Source organism: Gossypium hirsutum, chromosome D01, assembly GCF_007990345.1.
Source record: "Gossypium hirsutum isolate 1008001.06 chromosome D01, Gossypium_hirsutum_v2.1, whole genome shotgun sequence".
Lineage (NCBI taxonomy): Eukaryota > Viridiplantae > Streptophyta > Magnoliopsida > Malvales > Malvaceae > Gossypium > Gossypium hirsutum.
The window spans coordinates 4,823,618-4,843,356 of record NC_053437.1 but is presented as its reverse complement, the minus strand read 5'-3'; the positions used below and the strand labels follow the sequence as shown (position 1 = coordinate 4,843,356).

The 19,739-nt window shown below is 30.3% G+C and overlaps 1 protein-coding gene across 1 annotated transcript; it reads left to right on the top strand.

Moving 5' to 3' along the window:
• The first annotated feature begins 6,523 nt into the window (after positions 1-6,523).
• Positions 6,524-19,467, top strand: LOC107928036 (probable leucine-rich repeat receptor-like serine/threonine-protein kinase At3g14840). Its single transcript, XM_016859192.2, has 24 exons — positions 6,524-6,684; positions 6,753-6,924; positions 9,013-9,084; positions 9,275-9,346; positions 9,491-9,562; positions 9,862-9,933; positions 10,044-10,115; positions 10,231-10,305; positions 10,393-10,461; positions 10,556-10,627; positions 10,725-10,796; positions 10,923-10,985; positions 11,107-11,172; positions 11,265-11,327; positions 11,440-11,475; positions 11,577-11,620; positions 11,731-12,104; positions 12,313-12,511; positions 12,694-12,843; positions 17,818-17,936; positions 18,021-18,231; positions 18,349-18,586; positions 18,663-18,816; positions 18,899-19,467. The coding sequence occupies exons 1-24, from the start codon at positions 6,588-6,590 to the stop codon at positions 19,286-19,288; spliced, it is 3,024 nt and encodes a 1,007-aa protein (XP_016714681.2). The 5' UTR covers positions 6,524-6,587; the 3' UTR covers positions 19,289-19,467.
• The last annotated feature ends 272 nt before the right edge of the window (positions 19,468-19,739 follow it).

The window sequence follows — 19,739 nt, the reverse complement described above, 5'->3', positions numbered from 1 at the left end:
TAAAATTAAAATATATATATTTGAAATAAAACTCTATTCCTTATCCAAAACACTGCTGAAGCTCAATACTTATACATGACACAAGTGAGTTCATTCAGCCAATAACTACTTCGAAACTGGCTAACAACTTTGCCTCACTTATTAACTAAGTGAAGCTTTAACCGACTTAACTAACTAAATCAAAGCTCAGTCAATATCAACACATGCTCAATGCTACCAGCACACTCCAACAATGTGAGTTGGAATGCGCTTACATACATTTTTACTCCAATATAAAAATCAACATTTGGGAATGATTATGAGGAAAGTAATTATCTTTCTATTATTTAACCAAAGATTAATTAAAATTAAAATTAATTAATTAACGAATACATCAAATGGATAATATACAAAAATAATCAAATATCAACCTATTAACTAAACAATACCCAACTAAGAATCCAACTACAATTCATTTAAAATTATCAATCCAAATTTTATGCAATTTAGTTTTTTAGTTTCGTTGATATGTGGAAATTCTTAACTTATGTTAATGTATCTTTCGAGCATAAAAGTAATTAACTCTATGTTGATTAATTGTTTTTTTTTTCTAATTAAAATTCCTATTATTGCATTAATTCGCTCTATGGATTTCTTATTAGATTTGACTATAATCCAGTAGATTTATGTCGTTCTATTTTTAGGATTGCATGAAACTTTAATCGACTATGCAAGATCTAATCACAAGAAGGATCTATTACTCATGCATATCAAATATGGATTAAAACCCTATAAATATTAACCCAAGAACAATTTAAAATTTATAATAAAAAACAAAGTGTAACACCACAAACCCGGTCTAAACATTATGACCGAATCTGGCGATGTCACATTGTAATACCCCTCACCCGTATTCGATGTTGGAATAGGGTACGAGGCATTACTAGAAGACATACATTTGCATACGTATTAAACCAAGTTACAAAATTTCATCCGAATTAAAACTTCCAAATTATTAACGTACTTTTATAATTCTTTACAACATATCCTCGAAATATTATATTCATAACAAATACGGCCTACGAGACCCGATATTTACTCATGTAATTCAAAACTTCATTTCCATTTCATTCAATTCACAATTTCTCATGTTCACAATTCAAATCAATTTCTCAATCCAATATATATATTTTAATCATTTAAGAATATAATTCAAGTTACACGAACTTACCAGGCTAAATTGCAGAAATACCAAAATTTACGGACATTTTAGAAATTTTCTATTTTTCTCAAATTTTCACCCAATCTTGATATAAATTAATATTTCATTCAATTTATTAATTTAAATAATAAAAAAATTTCATTTTATGCAATTTGGTCACTTTTTGACATCTTTACCAATTTACCCTTAAAATATTACTTTTATTCAATTTAGTCATTGAATCTAAAACATGCAAATTGGCCATTTTTAATGAGAGCTCATGCTAGTTGAATAATCATTTATTTTCCTCCTCCTCTCCATTCCACATCCTTAATGTATAACATGCTTATATGTAACATTATCTATAATTCCACCATTTATTTATATATTAATTCAAAGCTGTTCACTTGAGTCATAGTCACTAAATTATTTATATCTTGATCTACGGAACTCCAAATTAAGATCTGCTAAATTCCTATGAAACTAGACTCACATATCTTCTTACCATAATATTTTCAGAATTTTTGGTTTAGCCAATAAGTACAGTTTATTCTTTAAAGATTCCCCTGTTTCACTGTTTGACAGTTCCGACACCTCTTCACTAGAAATTAATTATCTCTTTATACAGAATTTGGATGATGTTTCCGTTTGTTTCTATTGAAAATAGACTCATTCAGGATTTTAAACATATAAATTTAAGCCTCTAACTATTTTTATTAAATTTTTTTATGATTTTTCAAATTCAGAACAGGGGAACCCGAATTCATTCTGACCTTGTCTCACAAAATTTATTATATCTCATGATTTAAAATTTCATTACTTACACCGTTTTCTCTATGAGAAACTAGACTTAATAAGATTTAATTCTATATTTTATTCATACTCTAATTCGATTTCCACAATTTATGGTGATTTTTCAAAATTAACCTACTGCTACTGTCCAAAACTGATTTAGTGCAAAATGTTGATTACTAGGTGTATAACTCCCTTATTCCTTTTCTCTATAATATTTCTTATCACTTTCACTTATTTCTCTTCACTAATATATCAAGAACTTAAGACCTTATATAAGAAAACTCTACTATAACATTATTTCCATGCTTGTTCAATAATATCAAACTTTAAAATATATTGAAATCTTAATGTTCTTACCTTGTGCTATTGATTTCAATCTTTAACTTAATTTTCTCTATCCTCCAGCTTCTATTTCTTGAATCTAACTTGATATTCTAGCTCCCCATTGTCTCCTTATCAATTTTCTCTCTTGGTGGCTATGGAAATTTCTTTGATTTCTAAGTGAAAATGGTGAATTTTTGGTAGGAGGACCAAATTGTAAAGAAAGGAAAACTTCTTTCTTTTCCTCTCTTCTTACGTTGGTTGCATGGAAAAGATGATGATTTTTTCATCATCTTTCCTCCCTTTTATATTAATCATTTAATAATAAAATAATACTAAAAATTTTAATAAAATATTAATTAAATAACATTTATCTAATTAATTAATTAAAAAATATCACAAACATCATCATTACCTTCTAGAATTCTCTCTCTCTATTTGACCATTTTACCCTTTATAATCTTTTGAAATTTCATCCTTGAGTCATCACTTAATTTGATAAAATTGTGATTTAGTCCCTCAAAATTCTTCACCTTTTCAATTTGGTCCTAATTCATCCATTTTCCTTAGTTTTTAGATTATTCCACCCTTAAAATATACTATTGGTCCTTCAAATTTTTCATATTTATACTTTAATCCCTCAAATTTTGAGTATTTACTCTTGGGCAACAGAACTTTTTTCACTTTTGCGATTTAATCATTTCTTGAATTAATATGTCATAATATAATTCCCAATGTTGCCATAACTCAGAATTTCCCTTTTTATCACTTTATTTCCTTATTTTACTATCAAGGATACCTACTTTCTTATTGTAGTAGTTTTCAGGGTATTACAGTAGCAATTTTCGAGATATTTCACAAAGAAATTAAGATTTTATTGTATAAAACTAGAAATCAAATAATAGAATCCATCCTAGGTTCATACAAGAAGAAAACACTAAAAATACAATATAACCATTAAAATAAAAGAAACTCATAATAACTTTATTGGAAATCACCTTGGAATCTTCAATCTTGGTGGAGAATTGCTTCGAAATCAACTTTCAATCCGTTCTTTTGAAATTTTCGTGCCAAAACAAGACGATCGTTTTCTCCTTTTGTTTCCTTATATATGCTTTCTTAAATTGTAAAAAACTTAAAAATTGAAACTTCCCTACTAGTATCATATACTGTTCTTGAAAGTTATATGCCCTGGCCACACACCCGTATGGTCTGACTGTGTGAAAATCTATTAACCATGTGTAGCCTCCAGTTGCTCCAATATTCCGATTTTTCACTTCTATTGTTCATAAGTGCTCCATTAAATTTCAATATATGAATTTAAAGTATTAATAATATATAATTCACAATTAACATAACGTAACTTAATCACTTAAAAATACACTAAAAATAAAGTTAAAAACTCTTATCAACTTTGAATAATCATTGTTGTAGCCTTACAACAATGGTACTACAAATTCGAAATGATGAAGTTGATTTGGCTTTTAATAACTTAAGCTTTTAATATTTTAGTATACACTGTGGATGGGAACCAAGACACCTTTTTTCTTTGCATCGGTTTTCATTTCCTACTTTCATATTTAAATAACTTTATAAACACCCAATCATATAGGTACAACTATTATTTATTTGGATAATTATAATTTTTTAGTAGTAAACATTATTCACAACTCTTTAATAATGCAATTTTCCATTTCTACATATAACTTTAATCACTTTTATTAACTGTTGAAATTTTATGCTAGATTTTTTTTTTGTACTTTTTGCATATATAGAATTCAGTTTTCTTACTTTTATTTTTATTTAAAATATAAATTAAATTGTTAATATAGTGAAAATTGTTCTATTGGATACAGGTCCATTACAACACAAATTTTTTTATTATATAGTTATTAAGTAAGTTTTTTATTTATTTCAAAATTATCGAACTAGCAAATTTAAGAGAAGAAATTTAATGGCGTTAACAATTAGACTTAAATTTTGAAATTTAAAAAACAAAAAGACTAAAATGTAAAAAAAAAAAACTAAATTCCAAATATATAAATAGTACAAAAAATGAAAAGCAAGTTTAACCTATTTTTTAAATTGTCCCAAAAATTTGCAGTCTTGATTTAGCCCATGTACATAGATCAAGTATTGTATATACTAGATTAATGGATATTTTTAAATATTTAAAAAATGTATTTTTTATGTAGTTATAAAATAAATAAAAATGATTAAATTAAAGAAAATTTAAAAATTGACTTATAAGATCAAAATTTTATATTAAATAGTACGTACTGATATATAATTGTACATGTGGATATTGATTAAAATAAATTAAATCATATTAAAATTTTGATTAAAACCAAACTTAAACTACAGTTACCTTGATTTACTTTCCAAATCAGAGAACATAATGGTACAAATCATTGAATGGAGGTGGGTTTCGGTTTACATCACCAAAGAAAGTGGACCATATTTCATAAATTCCACACGGCTTTCTATAGTGTTCCAAGTGAAAGAAACTTCCCAACTTACAACCATTGACTTCTATTGACTTTAAAACTATTGACCCCGTCATATTTACATAACGTGTGATCCAATTTCAAAAATATTTAATATGAAACATATGAGTTGTAAGAGAAATTGAATTGAATTTGGATTAAATTTATGTTTATATTAATATGATATTTGCTTCCTTCAATCCCAATATGATCTACTGATTTAAGTATTAAATTTTTGTTTTGGTTTTAGGGGTGTTCAAGCGGTTAACCAAAACCGGATTAGTATTAATTGAATTAATTAATTTTTTAATTTTTTAATCGTTTATCGAATTAAATTTTTTTCAACAAAACTTAACTAAACCGAAATATTTCGGTTAATTCAGTCTGTTAACCGAAATTTTATATATTTTTATTTTTTTGTTAAAACAAGTATAAAACATATCAATAAATAAATTGATTGATAATGTTTATTTGACCGAATTAAAACTACATATAATATGTATTGTTAATTTTTAAGTTCAGTTAATTCGGTTAATTACCAGATTTCAAATCGAATTAACCAATAACTCGACTTTCAAATATTCATTAATTGACTTCTGATCGAATTAGATCAGCTAACAAACTTATTAACCGAATTAAATCGATTCAATTGATTAATTCGATTTCAATTGAAATTTGAACACCTCTACTTGGTTCGATAATATTTATAAACAAGTACAGCAGAATAAAAGTCTCGCTTTTTTTCTAAATAATGTTATGTTTATTTAGTTTTAGTAATTTAATTTTATTCAATTTTAAAATATAAAACTTATTTATCTTTCTAAAAATATTCACTATTATATTATATATTATGTAATACAAAAATTATTTGGCAAAATTTTATTTTTTAAGATAAATATTTTTAGGCATAATCTCTTGTTTGGACTTGCAATTTTATAAACACAAAATCACAGTAACCATTATTTTAAATTTTTTAGCCCTCACCTCAAAATAGATGGAAAAATTAACATTTGTTAACTTTGATTACTTGACATATACATAGATTGCCACGTAGATGTCAAGTCAATAATTAATTGATTTTTTAAAATTTAAAAGATTAAATTTAAAAAAATTATAAGAATTATAAAAATTAACTTTTAATATTTTTAGTTTTAAAAAAATAATTAATTGCCAAGTTAGGAAAGATAATAAATGTTAATTTTTTTATTAATTTTGGAGTGATTTGACAAATAATATAAGTTTAAAGACTAAAAAATAAAAATTTAAAAATACTTTTAAAATAATATTTGTTACTTTATAAAAATAATGGATATAACTAAATTGAGATCCAAATTATGTTTAACACCAACTCTGTCAAAATCTTAATATTAATATAGATATGAACTTCTATTATTTACACTATATATTAAACTTTTGATTGAATTGAAGTCTCGAATCAATCAAATACTAATTTAATTTGAAAATAATTAAAATACCTTTTTATGTACAAAGTAATTACATTGAGAATATTTTTATATTTTTAAAATTTTTTTAAACTTACAAATAATAAAATTTGAACAGACTACATTTTAAACTTTTAATTTTACCATTACAATCAAAATATAATTTAATTTTTATGTATATTTTTTAATAAATATGTACATAAAACTTTTAATTTAGCATACACTGTGCATGGGACCCGATAACTTTTTTTTTGCCGGGTTTTCATTGCAGGAAAACTCCCCACTTCCATATTTAAAGATCTTCATTAACATCTAACTTTTGTGCCCATTCTCTTTTTTAAATTAAAATCTTTTTAACAATCCATGATGTTCTTGCCTCCCCTACTTGTTTTTGCTTCCATATTCAGTGCTTGCTGTCTTGCAACTTCAACTTTAGGAGCTGCACTTGCAAAAGATGAAGGTATATTCAATTATAATTCGACCCTTTTCCCATTTGTAAATGCCTAATACTTTATATAATGTGTACAGTGGAAGCTTTGAAAAGCATAGGTAAAACATTGGGGAAGACAAACTGGAACTTTAGTATCGATCCATGCAGTAGCAGAGATGAGAGTTGGGCAAAATTTGCAAAAAAGGGTGCTTATTATGTTAATAATGTCACCTGTGATTGCAGTTCCACCCTCTGCCATATCGTTCGCATGTAAGGATCTGTCAAAATTCTTAAATATATATTTAGAAAAAATAAATTATGTTTTAAAAGTTTTACATAAATAGTAAAAAGATAGTAGAAGTATCATAGAGTCTTTTATATTAAGAGTCAAATTACATTTTATCTTTTCTATTAAAAAAAGGGTAAATTAGTCTTTAAATATTAGATCAAAAAGCAAACTAGTCCTTCTATTAAAAAGTTCTATCATTTTTTGTTATTAAAAACTGGTCACTATACATCAGTAAGAGATACACGTGGTATGTCGTCACATGTTATTGTCTAATTATTCTGTCAATCATGTCAATTTTTAATAATATAAATAGATAAAATTTTAAAGAAAAATGACTAATTTACTCTTCGATCTAACATATAGGGTTTAATTTATCATTTTTTAGTACAATAAAAAAAATGTAATTTGACTCACAGTATAATGACTTTCATGATACTTTTACCACTAAAGATTAAATAAAAAAAGTTACTATCCTATACACCACCAAACTCTATAGGTTTAGGATGATGACATTTATTTACATAGTGCAATAAAGTAATAATAAAATAATTAGAGTAAACTACTCAATTGGTCATCCAAGTTTAATGTTTAATTTGTCCCCTAAACTATGTTTGGTTTTCCATTTTGGTACTTCAATTTTTTTTTGTCTCAGATTGGTACTTATACTATCATTTCGTTGCCTGGTTCAACCTTTTTTTTCAACGGTGCTAAAAAACATCGGTTGCAATGTGACGCCAATCAAAATATGCCATGTGACATCTTTCAACCAACTAAAATGAGCCACATGGCACTTAGGATTATTTAAAATAAAAAATTGATTCACTATTGATCAAACGTTGATGGCGTTGACCGAAGTTGACCATCGATCTATTAAAACGTATTTATTATATATAACATATTTATTAAAAATGGAAAAAGTCATATATAATATTAATAATATAAAAAAATTTAAAAAGTTTTAAAAAATGATAAAATAGATAATATAAATTAAAAAATAAAAATATTATATAAAAATTGAAAAAAATTATAAGAATTAAAAAAAGTATTTAAGTTTTGAAAAATTGGAAAAAATGAAAATTTCAAAAATATATATTCTAGAAAATTTGTCAAAATTTCAAAAACTCTAAAGTCTAAAAATTCAAAACAATATATCTAAATTTCTGAAATAGACAAAGTTGATAAAAATATGTAATAAAGTTTTAAATTTTTAGAGAATTACATTTTCTTTTTTAATTTTTAAAATTTAGAATTTTTGGAAGAAATAAATTTATGACAAAATTTCAATTTTTATATGATATTTTGATTTTTTTAAATTTTTATTTATAATGTTATAATTTTTTGAAAAATTTTCAAATTTTATGTAATATTCTAATTTCCTAATTTATATTTATATGTTTTAGAATTTTTTATTTTTTAAAATTATTTATATATTATATATAGATGATTTTTTACATTTTTAAACAATAGATTATATATAATATTAAAAAAAAGAGTGATATGACACATTCTAATAATGTCATGTGAAAAGTCAACTTTGGTCAACACCTATCAATGGTTAGTCAATATTTTTAATTTAAATAACCCTAATTGTCACGTGACACATTTTGATTGACACCGTGTGACAATTAATTTTTTTTATCACTGTTACAAACAAAAAAAAAGTTATATTGAGTAATAGAATGATAGTTTTAAGTATCAATATGAGACAAAAAAATCAGATACCAAAATAAAAAAAAATAAAATAATTCAAGGTCAAATTGAGCATCAAACCTTATTTTATTATAGTTTAGTAAAGTAAAAATAAAATAATTAAATTACCCAATTTCTCATCTGACTTTTAAGATATTTCATTTTTAATAACAAAAAAATCCAAATAATTTTATCATCGTGGTTAAAGAATTTTATCATTTTAATCACTCAATTAGGTAGTTTACCCAAACAATTAAAGACGACAATTGAGATGATGTAAAAATGGTTGAGGAGTAAACTTCATTGAAAAAGAGATTATGATGAATTACAAATACTTCTCCAAACCATAAAATACCTTTCTAAATTGTTGAAATAATCAGAGCGCTGAAGGGACAAAATCTACGGGGCACTCTTCCACCACACTTGACCAGACTCCCTTACCTCCAAGACATGTAAGTACCTTAATTTCCATTTTCATATAATTTATATTTCTTTTTATACCATCATCTTTTATCTCAAATTAATTATGGTTAGTCCATAATGTATGTATATCATATGTGAGTTTTGTTTAAATTTTTTAGATTAATTTGGGTAATGTTATGATTTCACTAATTAATTTATTACTTTTAATTCGTTTTACAGCGATCTCTCTCGCAACTATCTTAGTGGCTCCATTCCTCCTCAATGGGGTTCTATGCAGCAACTTGTCCAAATGTATGATTTTTTCCTTCTATATTTATATGGCTAAAATAATAAAATAATCTTTGAATTTATCTTTTAAATATTCATTGTTCAATTTACAGAATTTTGGATTAATTCCTTCCCTGTTTTATTGGACAAATAAACACAATATTGCAGTTCCCTTCTTGGAAATCGTTTAACAGGTTCAATCCCAGAGGAGCTGGCAAACATGAGCAACCTTACCAGCTTGTGAGATGCTTTGTATATTGCAAGTTTTAGCCTAATATTCCTAATTTCATTATATATGATCAAATTTTCACTAGATTCTTTTATTAATATTATTACTGCATCGAGCTGATAAAGTAAAAAGTATTGTTTTCTTTAGATGCCATTAATGCATCCTTCCCCGCTCTCTGTATTCACTGGGGTCATGAGTTTGAACCACCCTAGAGGCTGGGGACAAAACCTTGAGGGGCATCTAAAGAGTACAATACCTTTTCCTAATCGAACAGGATTAATCTCATTAATTGTTTTGAAAACTTGTGTAGAGTCCTTGAGCACAATAGCTTCTCAGGAAATTTGCCTGCTACACTGGGGAATTTACCCAAAATTGAGAAACTGTGAGAGGCTCATCCTTTCTAAATTTTTATGAAATCTTTCATTTATTTCCATCTTTTCATATCCCTGAATAATTTTTGTATTGTTAATTGTTGTTGTTTTAATTTTGCAGGTTACTTAATTCCAACAATTTTATTGGTGAATTGCCTGAAACATTCGCTAGGCTGACTACGTTGAAGACTTTGTAAGCTTCATATTCATCTATTCTATATATGTCATCCTGAATTGATTCATGGTCTTAATTTCATGCTCCCTAAACTGTTTACATGCTAATTTTGATTATTATCCTTTTCCGATAGCCGGATCGGTGACAACAACTTCACCGGAAAGATTCCCAGTTTCATTTTCCAGAATTGGAAAAAGCTTGAGGACATGTGAGAACTTTAATTAATTAATTTTTGTCATTAGAAAGACTATGCTTTTATCAAAGATTTAAATGGATCCAACTTTGATAATGGCAGACGTATTGTTGCAAGTGGTTTGAGTGGACCAATTCCAGACATAGGTTCCTCGGGAAACTTAAAATATATGTAAGCAATGCATCTTAAAATTCAAAGATTTCTATATCTATCTATCTATATATATAACATTTAGGATAATTTTTGTTGAATATTTTGTTTACAGAATGATTACGGACTTGAATGGAGTTGAATCAACTTTTCCACGACTTAGTAATTTGTCTAAATTGGAATATCTGTAAGTAAAACATTGCAATAAGGATGAGATTGATTAAATTTAAGAGCATTATATTTGCTGACTTAAATAATGGAGTGTTATTGTGATTGTATTATAGGATATTGAGTAGCTGCAATCTCATTGGAAAGCTACCTACTTCCCTTCAAAATATGCCAAACTTGGAGACCTTGTGAGTAATAGACCAATAGGCCACTAGATGCTTTATCCTGCATGCATGTATGTTAGTGCATTGAAATGACCATCCAAATATTGTTGTTGTTCTAACTTCTAATTGTACTTAAATATTTTCTTGCAGAGATCTCAGCTTCAACAAACTCAGTGGAGAAATTCGAATTTCTCTTCCAGAAGTGAAACAATTGTGAGATATATATATATTTACACATAATTATCTAAGTTGCAAAAAGGGCTTCATTTTAACTAAGAACTCTTCCTATAGCACATCATCTCACTATAGAAATTTCCTGATGCTCTTTTCTCAGGTTTTTAACTGGAAATATGTTTACTGGAGCAATCCCTCAATGGATTCTTAATACAAATAAAAAAATGTGAAATTCTCTTCCTAGTGTTCAGTGGCAATAAATTATACGCTCAAGATGCTTGATCATCACACTAATATTCTGAACTATTCTGTTTGCAGAGATCTTTCATATAACAACTTCACAAGTACAGGTGGTGTTGATGACTGTCAGAAAAGTGGCCTGTAAGAAAAACCTAAGCTATGGTCTTTGAGATTTTTTTTTTCTTTTTTTATTTACGAGTGGATCTTCAATATACTAGCTATGGTTTATTTAATATGTCCTTATCATCTATAGGAACTTGTTTGCAAGCACTTCAAGGATCAATAATTCGTAAGTGATAAAAAACTATCATTTTCTTTGATCCACCTGCAATTTTGCTCTTATAAATACAATGCCTAACAATTTTCCGGGCCTTATAATTATTTTAATAGAGGAGTTGTTTCATGTTTGGGAAACCTTAACTGTCCAGTGGAACGTAAGTGGAAATTTCATCTAATGCTTAACAATGTTAAGTTCTAATGGCCATTTCACTGTGGTTGTATTTTCCTGCAATACTTATTGAATTGTTGTTCCATTATACCTCAGCTTCGCACTATCTTTATATAAACTGTGGAGGGAAAGAAGAAACTATTAACAATATCACCTATCAAGCTGATTCTGATCCTGCCGGGCCTTCAAGATTTTATAGAAGTACTACTCATTGGGCATTTAGCAGCACTGGTATTTTTTTGGATGATGGCACTGAAAAGGATGTATTAATTTTGGAAAAAAACCAACTTTCTTCGAGTATTGGTCAGCTTTACATCAACGCACGTCTTTCACCTAGCTCTTTGACTTACTATGCGTTTTGTTTGCACAATGGAACATACAACGTGAGCCTCCATTTTGCGGAGATAGAGTTCACTGATGGTAAAAATTATAGCAGCTTAGGAAGGCGGATCTTTGATGTTTACATTCAGGTATTTCAACTCATATCTTCTTACCAAGTTCTGATATTAGAACTAGAGCCAGTGAAGGCTCTTCGACCTAATATGGGTTCAAAATCCAATCTCCGGTTAAGCTAAGATTACAGCCATGTGACTGCATATATGACATCGTTGTTAACCTTTACAACACGTGTGAATGCATATATGGAAAGTTCGGTCAAATGGAATGGATACTTTGCAGGGAAAGCGAGAGCTGAAGGATTTCAATATTAAGGATGAAGCAGGTGGGGCTGGCAAACCAATTCTAAAGAATTTTACTGCAAATGTTTCGGATGGTACTTTGGAGATCCATTTGCAGTGGACTGGGAAAGGGACAACAGTTATTCCCGTGAGAGGAGTTTATGGTCCTCTTATCTCTGCAGTGTCTGTCTTTGATCCTGGTAGGTTGATAGATTTAATGGCTTTATCACATATACTCTTATGTGTGACTGTATGAACTAATTCAATGTTTACTACACTTGTGCCATCTCATGATTGTAACTAAGTCTTTATATAGTTTTCTTCAATTAGAGTGTCATCTCAAGTTCATTGATATCATTTATATAATTTTCTTCAATTCCAGTTTATAAACCTCGATCGGAAAGTGGGGGAGGTATCAGCGCAGTTGCGAAGGTTGGTATTGTGGCTGCAGCAGCATTCGCTACTTTCTTGCTTGTGGTTGGAATCCTTTGGTGGAGTGGATGCTTAAGACGGAGGAGTACACTGGAACGAGGTATGTATAGATAAATTAATTATGTCTGAAATTCGTGAGACATGTAATGAAATAAAATATACCTATCCTGATACGGGGTTGCGCGCGGACCAAGATCGAGTTGCCAAGTCACGAGAAACTCCTACGAAAACCCTAAACAATTAGATCTGAAACGAAACAGAAAATTAAAAGATTAGATTTTTAAATTTTTAGATCTGAAATAAAATCCCCAAATCAGCAAAGAATCAAATTGAGAATAGAAATAAGTGTTAGGGTTCTTGAAACCCTCAAGGAGATTGTGATTCTGCCCAATTGAACACCAAGATAGTTTTCCCCAAATTTCGACAATCTAATTTCACCCAAAAAGAGTATGGAAAAACCCTAGAAATTGGGGATTTTTGGGCTGATTCCTTAAGATAGAAAAAGGCTGAAAACACAATAAGAACAGAAAATAGATTAGATAATGATTCAGCACAAGTAGAAATAAAGAAAGAATTGACAGTAAGAAATTAAAAGATAAGTCCTAAGAAGCCTTGAAATCTCGAAAGATCTCACAACTTCCTTCAAACGGCTCTAATCTCCCCTCCAAAGAATATCAATGGCAAGAAGAAGGTTGAAGATGGCTCCCACAATCAAAAAGATTGTTAAAACAACTTCTAAAGAAAACTCAAGAGAAAATCCTTGAAGAACTCAAAGAGAATTTTCACTTAAATCAAATCTGAAATTTTCAATGTAATTGTAATGTTATGTAGGGTGGCTGGCCAAGCCATAGGTTTTTCAAATGTTTTCCTAATTTAATTAGAACACTAAAACTAAAACTAAAAAAAACTCCTAATTATTTTAATATGGAAATTCGGCCAAGGGTCTTTTATTTGGGACTCTTGGACTGAATATAAAAATTTAAACTAAATAAAATAAATAAATAAATAAATAAAAATAAAACTTTACAACTTGGGCCACTTTGACAATTTGGCCTGATTTTCAACTAAGTATGGGTGGATTTCTTGATTGGGCTTGGAATCTTCTTATTGGGCCTCGCCTTCAAGAATTTGGGCTTTTGTGACTCGTATCATTCCCCCCTTCCTCAAAAAGATTCGTCCTCGAATCTGAAAAATCAAATGAACTCGACTTTCCTCTATCGAACGGGAGTAATGGCAATTGAGTCCACTGAAAAGAATAGCCATGAAATAGTAAATAGCAACACAAACAAGCTTGTAGTCCAATTATAAGCATAATAGAACAGGTATAACGCAAGTGAATGGACAGATTCAGATTACCATGCAAACAATCTAATTTACTCACCACTGCCTCGTCAAATATTTGAAACAAATTTGGACATGTTTTAAGGCATTCAGTCGTCTCACATTGTTCCCACAAACCATGAATAAATTGCGAGTAATAAATCAAATGGTAAACATAATCGTCACAAGTAGGTATTTGAAAAGATTCACATGGTTCACAGAGTTGCATAATCATACCATGCATTAATCGACGGTCTATAGATTCACTCACACACGCATTATCAAAAACAAGAATCTTTTTATCAACCATCAAAACAGATAGATCATCAATAAATAAAATAGGACAGTCAAGCACGTTTCGATCTAAGTGTTCATCAACATGATCTTTATCACTATTCGAGGAGTACAAAAGTGTTTCAAAGGTTTCAAGCATCTTACCTCGATAAGCAGAAGAATAAGGGTCGATTTTACCTTTTTCATTTAAAACAAACCTTCGCTCATCGGGGGCATAGTGTAGTCGAATCTCCGTTGTTGAGTTAACCTTTGTCAAATGGAACTCAAACTTCATGTACAACCACATAAACTGTTTAAGGCACGAATATAAATTGAAAACAAATTTGGAAAATTTCGTTACCTTATTCTCCAAAACAGATTTGGACGAATTCGAGGATTTTACACAAGGTAAATCAAGAGAATAACAAATCACGCTTCTTTTCGTAATGACTTTATCAACCACAATCGAAGAGTAACAATTAATCGGATCAAAATGAGGGGATCTTTTAAGAACTAAGTCACCAAAAGTTTTATCAATAATTTTCAAATCTGCACTGGACTCGGTTTCTAAAATTTCCTTACCTCGCTTACCTTCGGGATCATGTAGTGTGATTTCATCTTTGTCTAAGTTGATCGTATGAAAGCGTCTTTCATTTGAGAGGTATTGAAGTTGAAAGTTATCTTTCGATCTTTCAAGAACCTGAAAAGTAGCAACACAAGAAAAATTCATATCTTGGTTAGTGGAAACATTCCTCACTAGCCTTTCCTCGTCTTTTTCTTTTGTTTCTTTTTCTAACTCATTTTCTCTTCTTTCTTCAACTTCTTTTTCAAATTTCTTTTCTGTTTCACATTCCTTTTCACTCTCAATTTCTTTTTGCTCTTTTTCATTCTTTTTTTCTTTTTCCTCACTTGTTTTAACAGAATTTCTCAGTTTGATTTGGTCATCATGGACTTGTTCCGGAGTGAGCGGCACTAAGGTAAGTTTCTTTCCTTGATGCTTGAAGGAATACCTATTGGTACGACCATCGTGAGTGACTTTTCGATCCAGTTGCCATGGTTCTCCTAGCAATAAATGGCAGGCTTGAATAGGTACTACGTCGCACACGACTTCGTCTTGATATTTACCGATAGAAAAGGCGATGCGCACTTGTTGAGTGACCTTAAATTGGCTTTCGTTGCTAAGCCCTTGTAGTTGATAAGGTCGTGGATGCTTGGTAGTGGTTAAGCAAAGCTTTTCCACCATCGTCGTGCTGGCTACGTTCGAGCAACTTTCACCATCAATAATAACTCTACAAAGCTTACCTTGTACATGGCAGCGAGTATGAAAGAGATGTTCTCGTTGCTGCTCGCTCTTTGGTTTTGCCAAAGAGGGTTGTCCACGATCATGAAGATCATAATCAGTTCTAGGGACACGCCGAGGAGCGCGCCTATGAGCAGGAGGCTGGTTATCCACATCGTCTTTAATTTGATCTCGATATTGAGGCTCTTGATTCAACCGCACCTCATTGATAGTAGCAGTCAACGCTCGAAGTGCAACAGCCTGTTCGTCCAACTGTTGTTGGAATTTTTTAAATATGTCACTAGTATTATCACCTGTAGACATTTTTTTAAAACCTGCAAAACACTCAACACTCAAAAATAAAAGTTATCAAACCTCACCGTTAATCACTCAAAAAGAAAAAATCAAATTCTCAATGAGGTCGAATTCAATCTTGTGAGTTCTTTATCAGAGTTTATATCAACCAATTAGAGAGTGTGAACCAAACTACCAGATAATCCTAATTTGCACTAGGATGCCAAAAACTGACGAGACACCAATTGATTCGTGTTGCACCGAGGAAGAAGTTGTGCACACGTTTAAATCCTACTAACACAAGAAACAAGAAGGTGTTAGATAACGTAAAGGAAGAATAAAGGGAAACAAATGAAAACCTACAGCTAAGAATCAATAAAAATTGCTGAAAACAGAAAACCCGAAAAACTGCGGAGTAACTTGACAACTTCGTTCGAGGTGTTCCCGATCTCCAAAAATTACGAAATTAAATCTGGAGTGTCCTTATATATTGAATTTTTTATCTGGAAATTTTGGGCACCAAATTCAACCCGCTAAATCTTTTTTTAAATTTTTATTGAATTTCGTATTTTTTGATTTTTTTGACTTTTTTGACTGATTTTTTTGCGGGAATAATTTTTTTATATTCAATCACAGTGCCAAAAACATGTATGTAAAATTTCAGATCAATCGGACAACGTTTACCCACTCAAATGAATTTTTTTTGAACAATTTTTCTGGGTAAAACTGCCGTTTATGCTTTAAAAAATAGAGATCAGTTTAGAAATCAACCAAGAACACCCAAAACGCCCAAAATCTGATACCAAATGATACGGGGTTGCGCGCGGACCAAGATCGAGTTGCCAAGTCACGAGAAACTCCTACGAAAACCCTAAACAATTAGATCTGAAACGAAACAGAAAATTAAAAGATTAGATTTTTAAATTTTTAGATCTGAAATAAAATCCCCAAATCAGCAAAGAATCAAATTGAGAATAGAAATAAGTGTTAGGGTTCTTGAAACCCTCAAGGAGATTGTGATTCTGCCCAATTGAACACCAAGATAGTTTTCCCCAAATTTCGACAATCTAATTTCACCCAAAAAGAGTATGGAAAAACCCTAGAAATTGGGGATTTTTGGGCTGATTCCTTAAGATAGAAAAAGGCTGAAAACACAATAAGAACAGAAAATAGATTAGATAATGATTCAGCACAAGTAGAAATAAAGAAAGAATTGACAGTAAGAAATTAAAAGATAAGTCCTAAGAAGCCTTGAAATCTCGAAAGATCTCACAACTTCCTTCAAACGGCTCTAATCTCCCCTCCAAAGAATATCAATGGCAAGAAGAAGGTTGAAGATGGCTCCCACAATCAAAAAGATTGTTAAAACAACTTCTAAAGAAAACTCAAGAGAAAATCCTTGAAGAACTCAAAGAGAATTTTCACTTAAATCAAATCTGAAATTTTCAATGTAATTGTAATGTTATGTAGGGTGGCTGGCCAAGCCATAGGTTTTTCAAATGTTTTCCTAATTTAATTAGAACACTAAAACTAAAACTAAAAAAAACTCCTAATTATTTTAATATGGAAATTCGGCCAAGGGTCTTTTATTTGGGACTCTTGGACTGAATATAAAAATTTAAACTAAATAAAATAAATAAATAAATAAATAAAAATAAAACTTTACAACTTGGGCCACTTTGACAATTTGGCCTGATTTTCAACTAAGTATGGGTGGATTTCTTGATTGGGCTTGGAATCTTCTTATTGGGCCTCGCCTTCAAGAATTTGGGCTTTTGTGACTCGTATCATATCCCCTACCTATTTTACCATTTATGCAACAAATAGGATTAGGAAAACAGAGATGTTAATTAGAAGCTATATTATAATTAAATGTTTCTTATGTATTTAGCTTTGGTTTTTCGACAGATCTAAAAGGTATAGAATTGCAGACTGGTTCCTTCACCTTAAGGCAAATTAAAGACGCAACAAACAACTTTGATGCTGCTAATAAGATCGGAGAGGGCGGTTTTGGTCCTGTTTATAAGGTATATATCGTGTTCTAGCTACACATTCATTGACCGGTTACTTTTTTGATGACTGAACCTGGTGTAATGCTTTTCAAAATGTAGGGAATTCTAGCAGACGGAAAAGAAATCGCTGTCAAGCAACTATCGGCTAGATCAAAGCAAGGAAATCGTGAGTTCGTGACGGAGATTGGCATGATTTCAGCTGTACAACATCCTCATCTAGTAAAGCTATATGGATGTTGCATTGAAGGAAGTCAACTGATGCTTATATATGAGTACTTGGAAAACAACAGCCTTGCTCGTGCATTATTTGGTACATCTCGTTCACCTGATTTACTTTTAACTCCTTTTGGTATTATCGACACTCACGGATATATAAAGACAAGTATGTTTAACATATCTGTCTCTTTTATATTATGGTTATTTAAAGGTCCAGAAGAATCTCAGTTGACATTAGACTGGCCAACTAGACGGAAGATCTGCATTGGTATAGCAAGAGGTTTAGCTTATCTCCATGAAGAATCAAGGTTGAAGATTGTCCATAGAGACATTAAGGCCACCAATGTGTTGCTTGATAAGGATCTAAACCCTAAAATATCCGACTTTGGTTTGGCCAAGCTTGACGAAGAAGACAATACCCACATTAGCACCCGAATTGCTGGAACTTAGTAAGTTCCACTTCGGATTGCTTGTCCCTATTTGCAGTTTAGAAGCTAGATTTGATTTATCTTCTTAACTTTGCAGTGGCTATATGGCTCCGGAATATGCAATGCATGGACATTTAACTGATAAAGCAGATGTATATAGTTTCGGGATCGTGTCCCTTGAAATTGTTAGTGGCATGTGCAACACTAAACAAGGCCGCGGAAAGGAAGAATCTTTCTATCTCCTTGATTTGGTAACCGAACTCTCTTTGTTAATCCCATTATAAATCCATGTTGATATGTGAAGCTTCATATGCAATTAAATTTTGTTTCTAGGCTATTACGTTGAAGCAAGAGGTGAAGTTGTTAGATTTAATTGATCCAAGGGTAGCCTACCATTGTAACGCAGAAGAGGCAATGGTGATGATCGATGTAGCTCTCTTATGCACAAATCCTACCACAGCGGCAAGGCCTTCCATGTCTATGGTGGTGAGCATGCTCGAAGGCAAGGCGTTGGTTGCGGACATACTCACGGAATCAAGTATTTACGCAAGCAAGTTCGATGCCAAAAGGTTGTATGGGAGAGCAGAAGGAAATGATGCGGAAAACAACAGTCAGACAAAGAGTATCTTAGGAGATGGGCAATGGACTTTGTCTTCTGATCTATATCCCGCAAGTTCAATATCTTCGTATATGCAAAATACCCATTCAACTTCAACAAAGTAAGAGAACTGGCAGAATACCTTAATTAGGAATGCATGCTTTGAACATACGTTTGTAAAATTTTAATCAATATAGCATTTTGTTTATGGTTAAATAGGACCTTGATATGAGACATTTCAAGAAACAATGAGATAATAGGATTTGGTATCAAAAGAAAATGAGGATATTTTTATCTTTTTAAATATCTTTTATTATATATAATCAATAAAAACTTAAAAATGATGAAATTTGGAAACTTTTTAAAAGCATCATTTAATTTTTTATGTAAACTTTTAATTAATAAGCTTATTGCTTAAAACTTTAGAACTTCTAATGTAGTATACAACAATGTTATTGAAATCGGATTAGACGGTCGGTTAGATTAAAAATCAGCAAATATATGAGTCCAAAGCAAAGTAAAAAATTGAATGAATCGGTCTTCATAAATTTGGCCAAATTATCCTAGCCCAAATTG

What these genes read in the sequence shown, in the direction of transcription:
- LOC107928036 (XM_016859192.2), top strand. Translation starts at nt 6,588, where the DNA reads ATGATGTTCTTGCCTCCCCTACTTGTTTTTGCTTCCATATTCAGTGCT. An exon ending in CTTAATACAAATAAAAAAAT is followed by an intron (nt 11,173 to 11,264) that starts GTGAAATTCTCT and finishes TTCTGTTTGCAG; the next exon opens with AGATCTTTCATATAACAACT. An exon ending in CTTTCTATCTCCTTGATTTG is followed by an intron (nt 18,817 to 18,898) that starts GTAACCGAACTC and finishes TTTTGTTTCTAG; the next exon opens with GCTATTACGTTGAAGCAAGA.